We start from the raw sequence: 22,601 nt of genomic DNA on the forward strand, positions 1-22,601 counted from the left end.
GATCAACTAGGCTGTTCAATGCAGTTTCTCGCAGCCCAATGTACGAGTCACAGCCTGGTTAATCAGGCATGCTAGACAAGGATAAATAATCCTAAAAATTTTATCTTAAAAGTTCCATAGCATAAATTAACAATATTGTACTGCAATTTAAAAATAAATTTTACCCTCGTCAAAATAGTGGCTGCACTTTTTACTATTTTGCAATACAGTACATTTACTTTTAATAAAAAGCTGAATAACTTTAGGGAACATACACAAAATTCAAATTACCTTTCTTAATACCAAATCCTTATATGTAAAGAGAAAGGAATGAGAGACTGACGACACATTAAAGCAAGAGAAACTAAACTTACCACCATAGTCAGAATTGGAAAGATTGTGGCCCACGGCATTTTGAACCCCTGCTCCTGCTGCTGAGGTTGGAGGGTGGTAAGGTGGGGGCGGGTGACTTCTCGGATGTACCACTGGAGACGGAGAGGAAAACATTGGGGGTGGAGGGATGGGTCCAATCTCTGATACAGGTATTGGAGGCTCCGGAAGATGAGCAACATGATGGTGACCCATATAATGAGGGTCGTTTTGGTTGTATTCATCGGCAGAGCTCTGACCCCCACCATAATACGTGTGGGTGTCCCGCTGGTGTACTGGGTGTAGACCACTAGGTATTTCAGTAGGCAGCACTTGTACTCCACCCATACCGCCATCAGAAACTGAAATGTAATTAGAGCATGAGAAAAAAATATTTTGCAGATGAAACAACATTAATGCCTTGAAGTGCTCCAAACGTAGGTAACTAATGATATGAATCCAGCTGGAATAACACACATACAGGCACTAAAGAGTATGCTTTATGGTTGTGATTTATGGGTCTACTTGAGGGACAGGAGTGGTTTGAACTGAAACACATCTAAGCAAAGACTTCATTATTTTGTTAAAAAATTTTAATGGTGATTTCTACAACAAGAGGTGGATGTGAACACTGACATTCCCAAAACTATTCTCATAATTGTGTCATAAAACTGTGTTACAAAAAGTTACATATAAACCAACATGTATGGTATGGTGGGGGCAAAAAAAAATTTTTGGAAAAGGCAGAGGGTAAGCTGCACAATGGTGAGGAGAGAGAGGGAGTGCAGGTTCCCATGCTAGGTGATCATGCTGGCTTGTTGTCATGCTGGCGGCAGTCATGCTCATGGTGCTGGTGTTTCTGGGGTCGAGGACTCACCAGACAGGGAGGTCCGCGAGAAGGTGGGCCGCACGGCCGCTCCACTGCCGCCTGCGCCGCTCGCCGCATACACAGAGGGGAAAGAGTACGTGGTGGTGGTGTTGGTGGGGAGATAAGCTGAGGGGAAGACACTGGCACCACCAGAGTGTGTGGGAGCGACATGACCCGATGAAGTGGTCAGCTGACTAGCCTGCACAAACGGGGTGGGAGCGTAGGTCACGGTCAGCCCCCCGCAAGTCTGAGGTTGAGACTGATTGGAGGAGTATGATTGGGGTGACGGTAGTCCGGGAGGAGGATGGGGACTTGGGGGAGCATAAGGTGATGGCTGCTGCGCCGGGGTGGAGGTGGCAGGGTGAAGGGCTGGCCGTAAAAAGCAACCCGCAAGGTTGCAATGTGAAGAAGGCGACTGAAGGGTGCGTGTAGTAGTGACTGAGGGAAGACCAACCACAGAGCTGAGCGAGGGGGGCTGCTGCGAACTTGGGGAGGTTACAGGTCGGGACTGTTGAGGGAGGGGAGCATTGGAGGGCTGGTACTGGTCCCCTGGCACAGAGCTTGAGGGCACGCACAGGAGCCAGCGGGCATGGCGGCCCCCACACATGGTGGTAGTGGTGGTGGTGGTGGCAGCACAGGTGGTGTTAGTAGCGGTCACAAAGACGGCGTCAGTCGAGTCAGGGGAGGCAGGGCCATGTTGGCCCCGTATCTGCCACTTACCACCCGGTGCCATGAGTGAGGTGGGCCGCTCCGGCCGCTCCGATGAGATGATGTGGTGGTGACTGTGATAGTCCGGCGGCTGGGACTCGGGTGGGGGGAGCGGCTGGCTAGTGAGAGGGGGAACTGTGGTGGTGGTAGTGGCTGCACCGCAGGCTAAGGGGCTAAAGGCTGGATGGTGCTCTGGTGACCCATCACCACTACCAACATTACCATTCGCGCCCTCACTCTTCTCCTTCCCAGGTTCTGAAATGAAGAAAAACTAAATAATCCAAACATTCTAAACCTCATGGTACTTTTCCTTCACTGTTAATTTGAAAGTCAATTCATAAAGAACATCCATATATAAAATATACTTCAACAAATACAGTATTCCTTAACTATGTAGGATAATATCACACTGATGCACATTAGCAAGACATCCACAACATTTTTAAGTAGCCTAAAAATAGAGAAAACAACAATGACATTTTGGCTCGTCCTAATCAAGTCTGTTTGACAGGAACAAAACGTTGTCACTTTCCTTTCTTGTGTGCAGCATGTAACTTGGGCATGTAACTGACATGTTCTGCATAAAGTTAAAGGTTTTAGTAACCTCTCAGACTTCATTTTTTTCTAGTGCACATAAAAAGCTGTGAGAAACTTATAATACAGTAGGCCTATTTAGCCTTTTATCTTTGGCCATGAAAATAAAATGAAAAGGAGAAGAGGCATTTGAATGCACAACTTAAATGAAAACTTAAGTTTATTATGCTTACAAAAACTTTACAGTACAATGATGCAGAATGGCTGCACATTTCACAGTTTAAGGTGCTTATGTGGAATTTTGTCTAACGGGTAGAAGTGGCAAGTGTATATAGGTCTTCTCAATATAATGACAGAAGAAGGAACATTTTATATTTATAGTGTAAGGAATGAGATCGGTACGTTACCAGGAAATTCTGGAATAGTTGTGATGGATAATCTGAATGACAAAGTAGCAATAGCCCCTAAAGAATTGCATAGCCCAAATAATTGCTGCCCTAGGAATTAATGACATTGCCAATAGATTTAAAAGATTTTTGTAATGAGAATAAACAAACACAGTATACATGAAAGAATGTGAATGATAAAATGTACAAAAGCCTGACTCTATTGTATGTGCTTGTGGAGAAAAACATTTAATAGCATGAGTGTGATATCAAATTATCAGAGGAATATCTGGAGTTTCATCTGCTCACAAGAAATGATTTCAACGAGGAAAGATTAAGCCACACAATAGCATCAAACTTAAATCCTTCAACTCCTCAGGAACACACACACAGATAGACACACAGACAGACAGACAGACAGACACCACTGTACCATGTCAAGTAAGATTTAATGTTAAATGGATTATGGTGCCTTAGTGTTCCAAGAGGTGAAAGAATACAAGCTCAGCGAGAGTTGTTCGAAGAACACACAGTTGATTACTATATTAAAACAAAATTAGCCTTAGTGATGTGTGATGTAAAGCACACTGGTAAAAGAATAAGAGGAAGTGCTTGGTAGAATGAGGAAGTGGAAAGAAAAATAAGAGGACTATGCTGATAAAAACTTCATGACACACAGCCAATCCTCAAAACAGAGGGCCATTGGGTTCACAATGAATGAGCCTAATATTGATTTACTAAAATCTACACAAGTTGGTACTGTAATGTCTTGTAGGTTAGGCTCAAGGAAGTGTTTGAAAAATTTATTACAAAACACACAATTGGTGGATGTAAAATTTGATGTACACTCATGATGCACAACATTTAGATTAACAAGGAATGTAAGAAATTTACAGATGAAATTAAAGTTTTATTGATATGTCAGAGACGCCTGTTGAAAATGAGTAGCGACTAAAGTCGTAGGTCTATAGTAGTAGGTATTGAAGTAATTTCTTTGTGCGAAATTACTGTGAATGGAGAACTGCTTGTAGTGACCGAACAGTTAAAAAATGTAACTGATCAATAAATTCCTCACTTGTCACTTGTACATAATATGTATTTGGACTTAAAATACCTGTTATGTGTAACTGACAAACTTATGCAAGCAAAGTTTAAAGTACAATCAAAAGCTTTATTCAAAACTAAATTATACAAATTGTTACAGTTCTTGATTGATAGAAGAAAAGTGACTGGTGCAATAAAAGCCTTAGTTAGGAATATAAAGATAAAATGAAATGCAGTGACAGGACTGTATGATGGAGAGAGTGTATACTCTAAGCCTATGTATGTATGTACAGAGCAGTGGTGTTGCATTAATGTGAAAATGAAACATTAGTATAGTAGAATGGACAATGAGAACTGTGTGAATTAGGGATTCACTTAAGAATTACAGTGAAGTACTGTACATACATTATGTAGAGATACAGAATGTAAAGATGGGTAATTGCAGGATTATTGTAAGTATGCCAAGATGCGGGAACAACCGTGGACATCTTTAAGATAAAACTAGATTGTTTTCTCCAAGGAGTGCCAGACCAACCGGGCTGTGGTGGATATGTGAGCCTGAGGGCTGCTCCAAGCAACAGCCTGTTGGACCAAGTTCTCACAAGTCAAGCCTGGCCTCAGGCCGGGCTTGGAGAGTAGAAGAACTCCCAGAACCCCATCAAGCAGGTATGGCTTGGTTATGGTGAATGAATGGATGATGTTTAAAACTAACAATGTAGAGCTAGAGGTCTGCTGGGGTTGATTTACTGAAATGTGGTGGGTGCCGATTCTCTGATGCTCTGATGCTGATGATGACCATCTATTATGCAAGCTATGGTAAATTAATTACTATAGTGTCATTTGTAATATCTTTAGCTTTTTTATATTGTTTTTATTTTTTTATCTGCCTCCCTAAGCTACACCATGAAAGAGTAGATGATGTTATAATGACAAATTATTAAGGTTATGAGAGACCATACATGTTCTCACGCAGGTGCTAAAGATATGAAGTAAAGCTTGGTTGTAAACAGGTACTCGAGCAAGGTCAGGAGGCCAAGCTGCATGCACAGGGGTACCCTAGTAAGGCTAAGACACTAAATTCCCTAACATTAAGATGACTGCCAGTTACCGGACATTCGTGTTATAAAAATGCCTGTAGTGTTTGTACCAGTGCATAATACAACACCTAAAAATGTCAAGAACTCTTTGAATCTACCTCAATGCATTACTAGACTGTAATCAATATACCTAACATATTTCATGATTTAGTAAAGAACATTAACAAAAAATTAATTTACCATTATATTTATAGATGCATATACATGTATATTGTATACCTAATGTTCAGTGGTCAAATGTGACCAAACGTGTTGACAAGTGGAGGGAAAAAATAAATCCCCAAACAATAGTGTTTTAACCCTTAAACCACGCATGTTTAGAGCCCGGAAACGAAAAATATTCGTATTATGGAAAAAAAATTTTATGTTAAACAAATCTAATTCATTGGCTTCAGCGTCGTGAAACGTCGTCAAATTTTTAAAAACGATGAACGTTTTGTTGATAAGGAGAACAGCTCCTATTAATTGGAACTAAGGGATAATGCAGTAATTAAAAGATGCAAGCACCTATCTGAAACTCAAAGAAGAATAATAGTAGTAAGAAGAGTCCTTGAAGTGGATATGCAGCTGGTGCCTTTACAGCATAACTGAGTAATACATAATACCACAAATAATAAGTAAGTATGCTATTATGCTCTATTTTGTTATATATCATATAAATGCATTGACCAATGTTAATATATGTTACTTTCATCAATATTCAAAAAATATTTTTAAGGGGATTTTTTATTTTTTTTTTTTAGATTTGAGGTTTTCTCCTCCTGTTTATTATCTGATTTTGTTGTAACCTTTACATCTTGGAAAGTGCATACCCTTCCCTTACTAAGTGAAGATAGAATGAAATTGGTCAATAAATAAGTCAGTCACAACTCGCAGAACTTGGGACTTTGATTTTTTGGGGGGGCTGATTTCTTCACAGATTTCAAACTACAGTACTGTATTTTCTTTGCCTCTTTAGGTTTTTTTGATGATTAGGAACCAGATAATGGATTTTTCACTTGTATGAAGTATTACCCTAAATATATATCCCTAAATCATGATAATTATTATAATCACTGTATCCCTATATTTTGTTTTCTTGGGGGTTTATTTTTCTTGACTTCATTCCACCATATTGACCTACAACTTTCACATATTCGAGTACGAATGCCAAACAATGTTTATTAAAACATAAAATTAACTTGACAATGAATAAAGGTACTGTAGTTCTAATTCGTTGAGAACTTCAACTTCAATTATCTCTGAAACTGAAGAGTTTCAACTTTGAGTGGCTTCTAAAATTCTAGTTTCTGACCGATTCTCACCATTTTGACATACAGTATTGTGTGCTCAGTTGTCTGTTATACAATCCCTTCAGAATGGATTTTTCATAAACTCTATACGTTTGGAGTTTTAATTTATTTTTGTCTAAATTTGCCGCATATTTTAAATGCCATATTGACGATTTTTTTTTTTACCGTAAACTATACTGAAAACCTATATTCTAATTGGATGAAAATGAAAATCATATGCTATTCTGAGAGCATAACACCATATGAACAATTGGTGATAGTTTATAATTTTTAATCCGATTTGAAAATCTGAAGTTTTCAATATTCAATTTTAAGATTATTTGTTTATTTTCTTTTTTTCAAGTTACCTTGTAATCATTTAGACAAAGTTTGAGCATTTGCCTAGTTGATTATGCACAAAAAACTGGAAAATGTTTGTGCATGTTTGAAAAACTTAAGTTATGTCAAATCGTGTATATACAGTATATGTTTTACGCGGTTTAAGGGTTAATGTTTATATACCCACTTGATGGAGTTCTGGGAGTTTTTCTACACCCCAAGCCCAGCCTCGGGCTTGGGGTGTAGAAAACCCCATCAAGCAGGTATAAAAACGCTAAAAATTACCAACATACCAGTAATAGCTACATCATACAAACCAATTGGACAAAGCTCGTTTATTTTAAACCCAGTCAGATTGCTAAGCTAGTATTTATTAGCTTAGGTTAGGCTGTACTGGGCTCGGTTTGGTTAGGATAGGTTGGTTTCTTGAGGTTATCTTGAGATGATTTTGGGGCTTAGTGTCCCTGCGGCCTGGTCCTCGACAGGCCTCCTTTTCATTACACTCCCCCAGGAAGCAGCCCATAGTAGCTAACTCCCAGGTACCTATTTACTCCTAGGTAACAGGGGCCATCAGGGTAAAAGAAACGTTTTGCCCATTTGTCTCCGCCTCCACCAGGGATCGAACCCGGAACCTCAGGACTACAAATTCGAAGCGCTGTCCACTCAACTGTCAGGCGAGCCACTGGTTTGGGTTAGGTTTGAAAATCTGTCGGTGAACTGTCTTATGAACGATGTGACTTGTATCCGACACACTTGGCTACCTTATACAGTACTCAAGTTCGCAAGATATGGGCCACCATACATTGAGGAACCTGGAGCCAATGTCCTATACCCCTTCAGGAAACTGTAAAGACAACACAAGGTTGACCATCTAAGAACCAGGCATGTTATTCTAGAAATATTGCCTAAGAACGATTGAACTAAATGACTGAACAATTGAATTAAAGCTACAAGAATCATGCAAAATCCAGGAGAGACAAAGAGAGCGAAAGGCCACCAGTGAAATGGAGAGATATCCAAAATATTTTTTCTACTATGCAAAATCAAGATAAAAAACTACATCTAGTATCAGGCCCCTGCAAAAGAGAGATGGGACTTTCCCTGATGACAACAATGAAATGAGCGAAATACCAAGGAATCAGTACGACTGTTTTCAGCGAGCCACTAAACACACTGAAGACTGATAACCCAAATAAATTTTTCATGGATGTGATACCAATATCAAATCTGATGTCACCCTAACCCCAGTGGATTTTGAAGAAGCCATAGACAGTATGCCTATGCACTCTGCACCAGGCCCTGATTCTTGGAACTATATTCATCAAGAACTGTAAAAAAACATTATCGCAGGCCCTTTACATTCTTTGGAGACAAAGCCTAGATACTGGCGTTATCCCTGACATACTAAAACTGCAGAGATAGCACCACTCCATAAAGGAGCAAATAAGGCAGAGGCAAAAATTATAGAATGATAGCACTAACATCACACATCATAAAATTCTTTGAAAGTACTAAAAAGCAAGATCACAAAATAAATGGAATCACAGCACCTCCATACCCCTGGAAAACATGGTTTCAGAACAGGGCACTCTTGCCTATTACAGCTGCTGGACCACTATGACATGGCCTCAAGACATTTTGGAAATTAACATGCTACTGTTAATTTTGGGGCCACAATGGCAGTGGTGCCATATGCACTCTGGCATTTCCTCGAGGGAAAAACACAAAACCTTATGGCTAAATCAACGTCCGCCTATCAACGGAAATTAATGCTTCTTGTGGTGAATAAACATAGATTGGAAAATGTTTGCGGAGCCCCAGGAGTTCATCAGGGAGATAAGCACCGCCCCCAACCCACATGGAGAATACTGGGTAGTTAAAGGTAAAAAAACCATGGCCCCTCCTAAACTTGAACCAAAATTAGCAAAAATGATAAAATGTCTTCCAGTGCCTTCTGGCAGAGCCAGACCCAGCCACCCACTGTACTGAGGGAACACTGGGAGCCCACCAAGGTCTTGCCAAGCCACCACCTCTTGGCCAAGCCACCACCTCTTGGCCAAGCCACCACCGGACACCATCTCTCTCTGCCTGATGGACCAGCCAGCAAATGGAAAAATGTATCAACTTCCCTGTGACCCCGAGCACTAAGTGCACCAGGCACCGTAATAATCCAGGCCGTTCAATAAGAATGCCTGACAGCAGTATTGAGACCCTAAGGGTAAAATCGCATTATGTGTTCCGGCAGCCCCCAGACAGCAGGGGTCAGATGCCCACTTGCCAAGGCTGAACCAGCGAAACGAATCTCTCCATGGGTACTAGCATATACAACACCTATTCAATGTTCTATTTGTTAAAGCAAACGTATTTAAATTCATACCACATTTTTCTCCAACTGACCTAAAAACTTTACAAAAATTTGGGCTACCAGACAAAACCTTACTACCATGTTAAAGAGTGTCCGGAAGCCAAGATACACAAATAAGGCCAGAGGCCAAGCTTACTTGTCCTCTGGCCTTACTTAATCCCAGGCGGGCCAGAAGTGGTTGGGCACATTTCCTTTCACCCCATGCCCCCGTTCACCTAGCAGTAAGTAGGTACTCAGGAGTTAGTCAGCCCTGTCCCCCGACACAATGAATTATTATTAATTATACTTGCACACAGGTACTCGAGTAAGGCCAGAGGCCGAGCTTACTTGCACACAGGTACTTGAGCAAGGCCGAGAGTGCGAAGCAACCAGGTACTTCGACAGAGTGGCACATCCAGCCATGAGTGGGGGTCTGAGGGTGATGTTGAACACTCCAGCCATGAGTGGGGGTCTGAGGGTGATGTTGAACACTCCAGCCATGAGTGGGGGTCTGAGGGTGATGTTGAACACTCCAGCCATGGGTAGGGGTGAGTGGGGGGTTGTGGGGGGGCTCATCCCCCCCTCCACCTGCTGCAGGAGTCACGCTGTACCACAGCACCATCCTACACATGAAGCCTGTTCCACGCTAACCACTTTCAGCTTAATTCTCCACACATATACACACACTGCCAATTTCCCATTAAAACAGTTTAGTTACGGAAGCTCAGGTTATCCAACTTGAGCATGGTCCGTGGGCATTTTCTAGTCTTGCCAATTTGTCACTGTTCATTAAATTCTCGCTCTGCAAGTTAAATATTGTTGATTATAAAACACTGCTTTTTTGTCCATTTCCAGTTGCATTATAGTCAAGCGCCCATTCTGATAGTTTTGCAGTTTTAACAGTTTATCAACGTGAGCTATCAATGGTATTTGCTTTCTTGTGAGGTAGAGTATGTAGAGACAGTAGGGGTAGACATTGGGGTCTGGAGTGGGGTGGATAGAGGTGTAGTATGTGTGTGAGTGAGTGGGATGGATAGAGGTGGGGGTAAAGTGTGAGTGAGTGGGGTGGATAGAGGGGGGGGGTAAAGTGTGAGTGGGGTGGATAGACAGAGAGGTAGAGTGTGTGAGAGTAGGGGTGGATAGACAGAGAGGTAGAGTGTGTGAGAGTAGGGGTGGATAGACAGAGAGGTAGAGTGTGTGCGAGAGGCAGGAAGTTATCTACACTGACCCGGGGCCTCCAAAACCTACTACTGTACCAGACTCATCACTGTGTGCTGGCGTCCCCATCTTTTCCAGAACACCGACCCACAACCACCAAGAACACTAAGGCACCTTCACTGTCTTTGTCATACTACACACTAAGGCACCTTCACTGTCTTCGAGAACACACTACTAGAGAGAACATAACGTTACCGGCCCCAGGGGTCTTTAAACCACACCACAAACACCTACAATACGAGGCCATTACACACACACACTGCTCCCAAACAACCTGACTAGGGTCCTAACATGCAGGCAAGTGCACACAGATCTTTATACAACTCTTGGTGCTCAAAACCCCGATCGAGATTTCTCTTTACGAATTACTCCTTATCAACGTCCTACTTCATAAATGCACCGTTTTGCAGCCAAGCAGAACATACGGTGATTCACACATCGAAACACATAACTAATTAGTAACACAAGTATTTTTTATGTATAATAAATGTAGGCTTATGGTGCAGGATCGTATTTTGCATATCAATGCTGTTTCCTCCAACCCGTGGCTTGTGCTTTGCTTCGACCCAGTTTCAGATTTATGAAGCTGTCTCATTTATAATGATTACGGCTTCCTTGATATGCTTGCTTTATTTCGCTCATGAACTATTATAGAATAATGAACCTGTCTCGCATTTAGTGCGGTGTTACAAGGGTAAGCTTTTAACGAGTCCTCATATAACATTGGCTTAAAAATGCCCCTTCCCCTCCCACCACCCCTCCACTAATATAACCATAATGTTATTGATTTACCGTATATTGAAATGAAAATTCATGTATCAAGTAAAACAGCTCACAACCGGGCAGAAAATACAATCAAAACATGCTTTTTTTCATCCTTAATTCATGCTAAGCTAGTCCAAAATCAGTATTTTCTCACATAAATTAATATTATTATATAATGAAATTTATTGCATCATTAGGCGTGAATTAGTTAAGGTTAGATGTTCAGTTATTTGTATTTGTTGTACGTGGATGAGCAGTGTCAAAGCATTTATCAAAGTAAGATTCGAATATAGATCGTCAGCAAATAACTCTTCGATAAATGTTCGGACGACATCAGTTGTAAGTCGTGTGTAAAGTATTTGTCATTCATAAACATGGATTTCACCGGCTGAATTAACGAGTATTTGGTGTTTGTTGATGAGGACTTTTATGACGACAGGCTGGCATTTGGCCATTATTCATACGGACAGTCTGCACTCTGAATTGATTACGTTCGAACTTTTCTCTAAAAAAATGAATGCTTCACAAAAGCTTCCCGTCTTCGAATCTCACTCACGAGCATTGCCTGACCTGCCAACGGAACCAAAACTCCAACGCTACCCTAGACCAGCCTCACCCTTGTCAACAAACGACAAATACTCGTTAGTCTAGCCGCCAAAACCCGTGTTTCTGAATAAAAAGTCGTTTACACACGACTTAAACGAATTGAGTCGTTTACACACGACTCAAGAGCTGATAACGTGTGTACTTTTCTCAAACTGTGCTTCGTTCACGACCTCTGCCGTCCCAACCACTTGGGCTGGACGGTAGAGCGACGGTCTGGCTTCATGCAGGTCGGCGTTCAATCCCCGACCGTCCAATTGGTTGGGCACCATTCCATTCCCTCCCCGTCCCATCCCAAATCCTTATCCTGACCCCTTCCAAATGCTATAAAGTCATAATGGCTTGGCTTGGATTTTCATGAGAGTAGACAACATAGAGAGCACAGCGAATCTCCAATCAGATGTAAATCAGGTCTTGCAATGGGCTACAGAAAATATGGTATTTAATGAAGATAAGTTCCAGCTCTTGTGCTACGGAAAAAATGAAAATATAAAAAGCAGAAACCACGTACAAAACGCAGTCAAATCATAACATAGAAAGAAAAAAGCAATATAAAGGCTCTGGGTGTACTCATGTCGGAAGACCTTACCTTTAAAGAACACAATAAAGTAGCCGTCACAACTGCAAGAAAAATGACAGGTTGGATAACAAGAACTTTTCACACTAGAGATGCTGTGCCGATGATGATACTTTTCAAGACGCTAGTGCTCTCTAGAGTGGAGTACTGCTGCACAATGACAGCCCCTTTCAAAGCTGGAGAAATTGCTGACCTGGAGAGCGTTGCAGAGATCATTTACTGTTAGAATCCACTCAGTAAAACATCTAAACTATTGGGACCGACTAAAATGCCTAAATCTGTATTCTCTTGAGCGCAGGCGGGAGAGATACATAATAATTTACACGTGGAAAATAGTAGAGGGGCTGGTCCCAAATCTGCACACAGAAATAACACCACATGAGACCAGGAGGCATGGCAGGATGTGCACAATACCCCCGTTGAAAAACAGAGGTGCAACAGGTACTCTGAGAGAGAACTCTATCAACATCAGAGGCCCGAGACTGTTCAACACGCTTCCACTACACATAAGGGACATAACTGGCCGACCCCTCACAGTGTTCAAGAGAGAACTATCAACATCAGAGGCCCGAGACTGTTCAACACGCTTCCACTACACATAAGAGACATAACTGGCCGACCTCTCACAGTGTTCAAGAGAGAACTATCAACATCAGAGGCCCGAGACTGTTCAACACGCTTCCACTACACATAAGAGACATAACTGGCCGACCTCTCACAGTGTTCAAGAGAGAACCTGATAAACACCGCCATAGGATACCTGGATCAACCAAATTCAGAATTTCAGGATACGACCAACTAAGTCTAACAATCTGGTTGACCAGACCCCCAACCAGGAGGTTGAGTCAGCTACCAGGCCGCGGGGAATTTAGCCGACAACAGGCAGATATACCTGATTGATTCCTGCTTCACGGGGTTCTGGGAGTTTTTCTACTCCCCAAGCTCGGCCCGAGGTCAAGCTTGACTTGTGAGAGTTTGGTCCATCAATAGTCAACAAAATATGTGGGCCTGCGGGCCGCTGGGAGCGACCCGCTGGCCTACATATCCACCACAGCCTGGTTGGTCCGGCACTTCTTGAAGAACGCTATCTAGTTTCCTTTTGAAGATGTCCACGGTTGTTCCGGCAATATTTCTTATGCTCGCTGGGAGGACGTTGAACAACCGCGGACCTCTGATGTTTATACAGTGTTCTCTGGTTGTGCCTATGGCACCTCTGCTCTTCACTGGTTCTATTCTGCATTTTCTTCCATATCGTTCACTCCAGTATGTTGTTATTTTACTGTGTAGATTTGGGACCTGGCCCTCCAGTATTTTCACAAGTGTATATTATTTGGTATCTCTCTCATCTCCTTTCTAGTGAGTACATTTGGAGAACTTTGAGACGATCCCAATAATTTAGGTGTTTTATCTCGTCTATGCGTGCCGTATATGTTCTCTGTATTCCCTCTATTTCAGCAATCTCTCCTGCTCTGAAGGGAGACGTGAGTACTGAGCAGTACTCAAGACAGGACAACACAAGTGACTTGAAGAGTACAACCATTGTGATGGGATCCCTGGATTTGAAAGTTCCCATAATCCATCCTATCATTTTTCTGGCTGACGCAATATTTGCTTGGTTATGCTCCCTAAACGTTAGGTCGTCAGACATCATTATTCAGGTATGTATCACCACCACCAGCACCACCAGCAGCATCACCACCACCAGCAGCACTGGCACCACCATCACCACCACCACCACCACCACCACCACCACCACCACCAGCACCACCACCACCACCACCACCACCAGCACCACCACCAGCACCAGCACCACCAGCACCACCACCACACTACCACCACCACCACCACCACCATCACCACCACCACACAGCAACAGCTAGGGCACCATGTTAAAGGAGAGATGTCTGAATACCTCGCCCACACGCCCTCAAATTCAAGGCATTAAAACACTCACTGGCAACTCAGCGTATCGCAGGGATTGCTGCCTGGCTTGAAGGTGGATAGATGCATAGGTGAACACTAGACGGATAGGTAAACTGAGATGGATATGAGTACAATGACGGAGAAGCGAACAGATACGGATAAACGAACAGATATGGATAAGCGAACAGAGTCGAATAGGTGATCAGAGAGATGGATGGGTGATCGCGGCGGTGGATAGGTGAAACCAGATTCATTTATTAAAATACAGTATACAGTAGTGTATTACCAGATCTATAATATTGGACCGAGTGAAGAGGCTTCTCTTGTTTTAATACTGGTTTATTTTCTGAAAAATGCAATATAGTGTATTCGAAAAAAGTGTAGCTAATTATATTCTAAACTTCGGTATAGTTTATTGTAATCCAAACTGTAGTACACCCTACTATGTTATAAACTATTGTAGTCTACTGTATTATAAGCTAGTGTAGCCTACTGTATTATAAGCTAGTGTAGCCTACTGTATTATAAGCTAGTGTAGCCTACTGTATTATAAGCTAGTGTAGCCTACTGTATTATAAGCTAGTGTAGCCTACTGTATTATAAGCTAGTGTAGCCTACTGTATTATAAACTAGTGTAGCCTACTGTATTATAAGCTAGTGTAGCCTACTGTATTATAAGCTAGTGTAGCCTACTGTATCATAAACTAGTGTATCCTACTGATGACAAACTAGTATAGCCTAATGTATTATAAACTAGTATATCCTACTATTATAAACTAGAATATCCTACTGATGATAAACTAGGGTAGCCTAATGTATTATAATCTAGTATATCCTACTGTATTATAAACTAGGGTAGCCTAATGTATTATAATCTAGTATATCCTACTGTATTATAAACAAGTGTAGCCTGCTGCATTCTCTCTCTCTCCGTACCGTTGTTTAACCCAGCCTCAAGTGTGGTAATTTCTAAGTGTATAAACTGTGATATTATGTCAAGTGAAGAACTATCTGTAGTGGGTGAACTGTGTCACTCCTCCACACTCCACTCCACCATAAATCACTAAGTAATAATTTATCAAACGATCAAAATTAAACACATATAAGCCGAAGTGTGAATTCCCGGGAACGGGGCCTCGCGGACAGAAAACAATTTTACACACAGAAATCACAATTTCGTGATGCGTCAAATGAACAAATCCACAAGTCGATTAAGGCGGCGTCTGGGATGCTCTCGGACGCAGGTTCGAATCCTCGTCACGGCCCTTGTGGATTTGTTCAGAAAACAACTTTGTTTTTGTTTTTATGTAGATGTCAAGAGATGTGAGCAGGCTACACGGCGTGACAGGCTTGTGGCAGCCTATCACGCCGGACCTCTTGTTATGGTTGGTTTATCAATGTGCCAACCACTTGGGGTGGACGGTAGAGCGACGGTCTCGTTTCATGCTGGTCGGTGTTCAATCCCCGACCGTCCAAGTGGTTGGGCACCATTCCTTTCCCCCCGTCCCATCCCAAATCTTTATCCTGACCCCTTCCAAGTGCTATATAGTCTTGCCGCTTTCCCCTGATAACTCCTTTCTACCCATGCCTTCTTGTTCTACTGGTGTTCATTGAGAAAATTTCATCTTTTTTTCTACTCTGTCAGTACCCTTGGAGCATGCCTGGAGAGGTTCTTCTACCTTCCGCTTTTCTAGCGTCGTCAGGGGCCAGATTCACGAATCAGTTACGCAAGTACCTACGAACTTGTCCATCTTTTCTCAATCTTTGGCGGCTTTGTTTAGTTAATGAGCTCCGAAGCACCAGGAGGCTGTTAATAACAATAACAACAGTTGATTGGGAAGTTTTCATGCTTGTAAACTGTTTAATAAATGTAACCAAAGCCGTCAAAGATTAAGGAAAGATGTATACGTTCGTAAGTGCTTGCGTAACTACTTCGTGAACCTCGCCCCAGGTGTAGTTCTTTCAGTCTTTCTTCATACCACATCCGTCGCAATCCTGGGACGAGCTTCGTCGCAAACTTAAGAACTTTTTTAGCTTCCTTGTGTGTCTTTTTAGATGGGGTTCCACGATGAGGCAGCATCCTCTAAACCTGGTCTCATGTAGATGATGTACAGCGATCTAACTACTTATTTAGGTTCCTGAATGATGCTCTAACCGTTGCTAGCATAAAGTATCCAGCTCACGTTACCCACAGGATAATGTATAGGTCACAATCAGACTTACTCATAGAAGGAAAGCAACACGTAAACGATCTACAAGCAGATTTGAATAAAGTTTTCGACTGGGCAGAAGAAAATAACATGATGTTTAACAGTGATAGGTTCCAGGTACTCGGGTGCGGTAGGGATGAGGACGTTGAACATAGTACAGGGTGCGAGATGCAGTCGAGTCTGCCCATGGTTGGGGAGCGGCATGTAAAGGACTTGGGAATAGTCTCTGACGACCTAACGTTCAGGGAGCACGGCCGGGCAGGTAATGCGTCGGCCGGGAAAAGCGATAGGATGGATTGTGAGAACTTTCAAATCGAGGGATCCCATCACAATGGTTGTACTCTTCAAGTCACTTGTGTTGTCCCGTCTTGAGTACTGCTCAGTACTCACTCCCCCCCTTTAGAGCAGGAGAGATTGCTGAAATAGAGGGAATACAGAGAACATATACGGCACGCATAGACGAGATAAAGCACCTAAATTATTGGGATCGTCTCAAAGCTCTCCAAATGTACTCACTAGAAAGGAGACGAGAGAGATACCAAATAATATACACATGGAAAATACTGGAGGACCAGGTCCCAAATCTACACAGTAAAATAACAACGTACTGGAGTGAACGATATGGAAGAAAATGCAGAATAGAACCAGTGAAGAGCAGAGGTGCCATAGGCACAATCAGAGAACACTGTATAAACATCAGAGGTCCGCGGTTGTTCAACACCCTCCCAGCGAGCATCAGAAATATTGCCGGAACAACCGTGGACATCTTCAAGAGGAAACTAAATAGTTTCCTCCAAGGAGTGCCGGACCAACCGGGCTGTGGTGGGTATGTGGGCCTGCGGGCCGCTCCAAGCAACAGCCTGGTGGACCAAACTCTCACAAGTCAAGCCTGGCCTCGGGCCGGGCTTCTGGAGTAGAAGAACTCCCAGAACCCCATCAACCAGGTATCAAGCAGACAAGTGTCAGTCTCCTACTCTGGTTTTGCAGCAGACACCTAGATGGCGTCTCCCACCATCACCACCACAACTACCTACACCACCACCACCACTACTTACACCACCACCACCACTACTTACACCACCACCACAACTACCTACACCACCATGACCACCACAACTACCACCACCACCACCTCCCCCACCAATACAAAGAAAGCCTACAATGTCTCAGGGGAGACCAAAATAGCCACAAGGAAGACCTATGATGACTGAGTGGTTTCCAAAATAACCAGAGAGAAGCCTCTGAGGTTCAAATGGTTTTCGAAAGACAAAAAAACAAGAAATAACTCCCAATTGGTTCCTATAAAAGCAACAAAGAAGGTCTAAAGTGTCCAATTGGTCATGAAAATAACCACAAAGGTGTCCAATACCCAGAGGCCGCCCAGAGGCCGCCCAGAGGCCGCCCAGAGGCCGCCCGGAGGCCGCCCGGAGGCAGCCCGGAGGCACCCCAGAGGCACCCCAGAGGCCGCCCAGAGAGAGCCCGGAGGCAGCCCAGAGGGAAACACTAGTGCCAGCTACAGGGATGGCGGCATAAAGCCAGTCTCGGCTCCAAAATCGCTATGAACACTACCACGTCATAGTGACGTCACATACCTACCTCACACCATATTCACCTAGTTGTGTTTGCGGGGGTTGAGCTTTGCTCTTTCGGCCCGCCTCTCAACTGTCAATCAACTGTTTACTAACTACTTTTTTCCCCTCACACCACACACACATACACCCCAGGAAGCAGCCCGTGACAGCTGACTAACTCCCAGGTGGAGGTCATTGTGTAACAAACTAGGCTGGGTGTAAGAATTATCCAGAGTGGTTTATCGACAAAAGAGAATGGGAAGCTGAGCCCGCGTGGTGACCTGGGTCCTGACCCCAGGGGAATTCGCGGTGAAAATAATCGACGCTTTGTTCATAGCTTCGTATAGTATTACTTAATATATAGTATTCAGTAATTTAGAGAAATTAGCCTTTATTCATTTTGTATTAAAATTGTATTGTATAATAGTACTGGGTACAATATGAAGAGTATTTTAATTATTGAGTTAAGTCACCATCAGTGACGTCACGAATCAGATCTAAGTTGTAAGGCGGAGTGACCGGCGGTCATAGGTCATCAGGGTTGACATGTCTACGATTTCTCAAAGTTCAATTAACCATTTTGGGGAACGGGAACAGCTCGGCCGTTAGATGCTTGTGTAATTTAACTTCAGTAAAATAATTCAACCAGTCTGGATCAATTAAGTACAACAGAGGTTAATTGTTATAACTTAAACCTTGCTAGTAACTTGGAAAACTTAGACTATGCGGAAGGATACAATGCTCTAGTCTGGGGTAGACCAGACGAGGAGAAATCAGTGTGGACACAAGATTAACTGGGGGAGGTCAACCCATCTTACCTCTCCCCCAAGACCAGCCCAACATCTTTAGCTGGTAAAACATAGAGGTATAGTTGCTATTTGTTATTTATAGGGATAGTCAACTCATTGCATTCAGGTCAAGTAGGGAGTGTTAAAGTGACAGGGAGTGAACATATTTAGATTTTGTTTTAGTTTTTCTTTTAATAAATTAATTAGTTAATAAATTGCATTTTTATTATTTCCATGTGTATGTTCAAGTTATGTGAACTTGTCCTGGTCACGTGGTCCACACGAGGCAGAGTTGAATTGGGCGCCGATTCTAACATCGAATCTGAATTCATCATCCCCGTCTAATTAATTCCACACTCAAGTTTCCGAGGTTATAAACTACTAGTGGGGATCAAGCCCCAAGGTTGATTAATTAGCATGATCGATCCAGACCTCGATCATTGCTCTGTGTTACTGGTCTGGTGGTGGCGGCGGAGGCGACTCTAGGGTTTTGCTCAAAGCCTAGGTCACGTCATACTGGTTGTAGAATCCTAAGTCGGTCAATCGTCTTAGGACCACGTGGCGTGGAGTTGGCTTTGGTAAAAGTTTTGGAGTCCCTTGTAGAGATTAAAAAGTAAGAATACGGGTAGAGGGGGAAAAGAAGGAGGAAAGATAGGTCGAGAAACCCTCCCCGTGTTACAATTGGTCTCCATGTTGGCCTGGGTTGTGGAGGTCATTGGTCTCCATGTTGGCCTGGGTTGTGGAGGTCATTGGTCTCCATGTTGGCCTGGGTTGTGGAGGTTATTGGTCTCCATGTTGGCCTGGGTTGTGGAGGTCATTGGTCTCCATGTTGGCCTGGGTTGTGGAGGTCATTGGTCTCCATGTTGGCCTGGGTTGTGGAGGTCATTGGTCTCCATGTTGGCCTGGGTTGTGGAGGTCATTGGTCTCCATGTTGGCCCGGGTTGTGGAGGTCATTGGTCTCCATGTTGGCCTGGGTTGTGGAGGTCATTGGTCTCCATGTTGGCCTGGGTTGTGGAGGTCATTGGTCTCCATGTTGGCCTGGGTTGTGGAGGTCATTGGTTTCCATGTTGGCCCGGGTTGTGGAGATCATTGGTCTCCATGTTGGCCTGGGTTGTGGAGGTCATTGGTCTCCATGTTGGCCTGGGTTGTGGAGGTCATTGGTCTCCATGAAACTAGTGACCTGACTCCTGATCACTCTCTCAAATACTTTATTATGTGGGACGTTAGTGCAACTGGTCTGACGATGGTGAGCAACTGGTCTGACGATGGTGAGCAATGGTCCAGGAGGGACCGAAATGTCATCGTTTCTCCCTCTCCTGATGAGTGGTGTGGTCATCATATCTTCAGCCACGTGATTGTGACTCATCGTCTGCTCATCGTGGTAAATTAATATCTCAGTTGATTTAAGATAAGCTCCGAGTTGTTATAAGAAGTCTATCATCTTACAAGTCACCCACTTACTTGTAAGCGCTTGTAAGTGCTTAACTTACAAGTACACAAATTTCACAGTTGTAAGTGAACAAACTGTAACACCATAATTGGTTGTATTTAATATTTCAAACAAGGAGAGTCAGCTGTCTGCCTTAGCCTTAGCATTTCTATCTTGAGGTTATCTTGAGATGATTTCGGGGCTTTAGTGTCCCCGCAGCCCGGTCCTCCACCCCCAGGAAGCAGCCCGTGACAGCTGACTAACACCCAGGTACCTATTTTACTGCTAGGTAACAGGGGCATAGGGTGAAAGAAACGCTGCCCATTGTTTCTCGCCGGCGCCTGGGATCGAACCCAGGACCACAGGATCACAAGTGCAGTGTGCTGTTTGCTCGGCCGACCGGCTTCTAAGTCACATCTTGCAAGTCATTTTTGACCATGTCGTAGCTCAGTCGATTAAGGCAGCGTCGGCGATGCTCTCGGACGTAGGTTCGAATCCTCGTCACGGCCCTTGTGGATTCGTCACCTTTCAAGTGTTAATTGCCACACAGAGGTCAGGTCACGCCAGGTGACCTAGCTCTCAGCTAAGCTGATAACTGCACAAGGGTGGCGGTGTTCTTCACACCAAACAAGCCGCTGTCTACGTGTGGTAGGTTGGGTTGCTGGACTGGTCAACCAGGCTGTTATATATCAGGTTGCGAGCAGCCGCATCCAAGTCACAGCCTGGTTGATCAGGTCCTTTGGTGGTTATCAAGTTCTCTCTTGAACACTGTGAGGGGTCGGCCAGTTACGTCCCTTATGTGTAGTGGAAGCGTGTTGAACAGTCTCGGGCCTCTGATGCTGATAGTTCTCTCTTGAACACTGTGAGGGGTCGGCCAGTTATGTCCCTTATGTGTAGTGGAAGCGTGTTGAACAGTCTCGGGCCTCTGATGTTGATAGTTCTCTCTTGAACACTGTGAGGGGTCGGCCAGTTATGTCCCTTATGTGTAGTGGAAGCGTGTTGAACAGTCTCGGGCCTCTTATGTTGATAGTTCTCTCTTGAACACTGTGAGGGGTCGGCCAGTTATGTCCCTAATGTGTAGTGGAAGCGTGTTGAACAGTCTCGGGCCTCTTATGTTGATAGTTCTCTCTCAGAGTACCTGTTGCATCTCTGCTTTTCAACGGGGGTATTCTGCACATCCTGCCATGCCTTCTGGTCTCATGTGGTGTTATTTCTGTGTGCAGGTTTGGGACCAGCCCCTCTAATATTTTCCACGTGTAAATTATTATGTATCTCTCCCGCCTGCACTCAAGAGAATACAGATTTAGGCTCTTTAGTCGGTCCCAATAGTTTAGATGTTTTATCGAGTGGATTCTAGCAGTAAAGGTTCTCATTGTGCAGCAGTACTACACTCTAGAGAGCACAAGCGTCTTGAAAAGTATCATCATCGGTATAGCATCTCTAGTGTGAAAGGTTCTTGTTATCCAACCTGTCATTTTTCTTGCAGTTGTGACGGCTACTTTATTGTGTTCTTTAAAGGGAAGGTCTTCCGACATGAGTACACCCAGGTCCTTTACATTGCCTTTTCGTTCAATGTTATCATTTGCCTGAGTTTTGTACGTGGTTTCTGTTTTTATATGTTACACGTGATTTACATCTGATAGGAGGTTTGCCGTGTCCTCTATGTTGCCTACTCTCATGAAGATCCTAGTGTCATCTGCAAAGGATGATACAGTGATATAGGTTGTGTTCTTGTCTATGTCCGATATGAGGATGAGAAAAAGTACTGGAGCAAGCACAGTACCCTGGGGGACTGAACTCTTCACGGTTGATGGGCTGGATTTTATTTTGTTGACTATTACACATTGGGTTCTGTTAGTCAGGAAATTGTAGATCCATCTGCCTATTTTTCCGGTAATTCCTTTTGAACGCATTTTATGTGCAATAACACCATGGTCACATTTATCAAAGGCTTTTGCGAAATCTGTGTAAATTACATCAGCGTTTTGTTTGTCTTCCATAGCATCTAATGCCATATCATAGTGGTCCAGCAACTGTGACAGGCAAGAGCGCCCTGTTCTGAAACCATGTTGTCCGGGGTTATGGAGATGCTGTGATTCCATGTATTTTGTGATCTTATTTCTTAGCACTCTCTCACAGATTTTTATGTGTGATGTTAGTGTTATCGGTCTGTAATGATTTGCCTCCTTTATGGAGTGGTGTGTCTGATGTTTTTATTATGTCAGGGATAACGCCAGCGTCTAGGCTCTGTCCGTATCACCCATCCTTGCTAACTATCTTATAATCACAGACTTGGGGCCAGATTCACGAAGCAGTTACGCAAGTACTTACGAACGTGTACATCTTTCCTCAATCTTTGACGCCTTTGTTTACATTTTTTAAACAGTTTACAAGCATGAAAACTTGCCAATCAACTGTTGTTATTGTTATAGACAGCCTCCTGGTACTTCGGAGCTCATTAACTGTTTAATAAATGTAAACAACGCCGCCAAAGATTGAGGAAAGATGGACAGGTTCGTAAGTGCTGGCGTAACTGCTTCGTGAATCTAGCCCCTGGTGTGTAAGGTTGACGTATATT

General features: G+C 43.3%; 1 protein-coding gene across 14 annotated transcripts in view; it reads right to left on the reverse strand.

The window, feature by feature from the left end:
- The window catches only part of LOC123765891 (phosphatase and actin regulator 2), a 568,756-nt gene that overhangs the window by 91,063 nt on the left and 455,092 nt on the right, over positions 1-22,601 (reverse strand). For 6 of the 14 annotated variants that reach the window (XM_069337256.1, XM_069337255.1, XM_069337254.1 and 3 more), the window contains exons 5-6: positions 1,937-2,179; positions 354-710 (exon numbers count right to left, since the gene is read on the reverse strand). In XM_069337256.1, the coding sequence (XP_069193357.1) occupies positions 354-710; positions 1,937-2,179 (600 nt within the window). The other 8 variants (XM_069337250.1, XM_069337249.1, XM_045754751.2 and 5 more) reach the window with 5 other exon arrangements.

Source organism: Procambarus clarkii, chromosome 37 (assembly GCF_040958095.1).
Source record: "Procambarus clarkii isolate CNS0578487 chromosome 37, FALCON_Pclarkii_2.0, whole genome shotgun sequence".
Classification (NCBI taxonomy): Eukaryota; Metazoa; Arthropoda; class Malacostraca; order Decapoda; family Cambaridae; genus Procambarus; species Procambarus clarkii.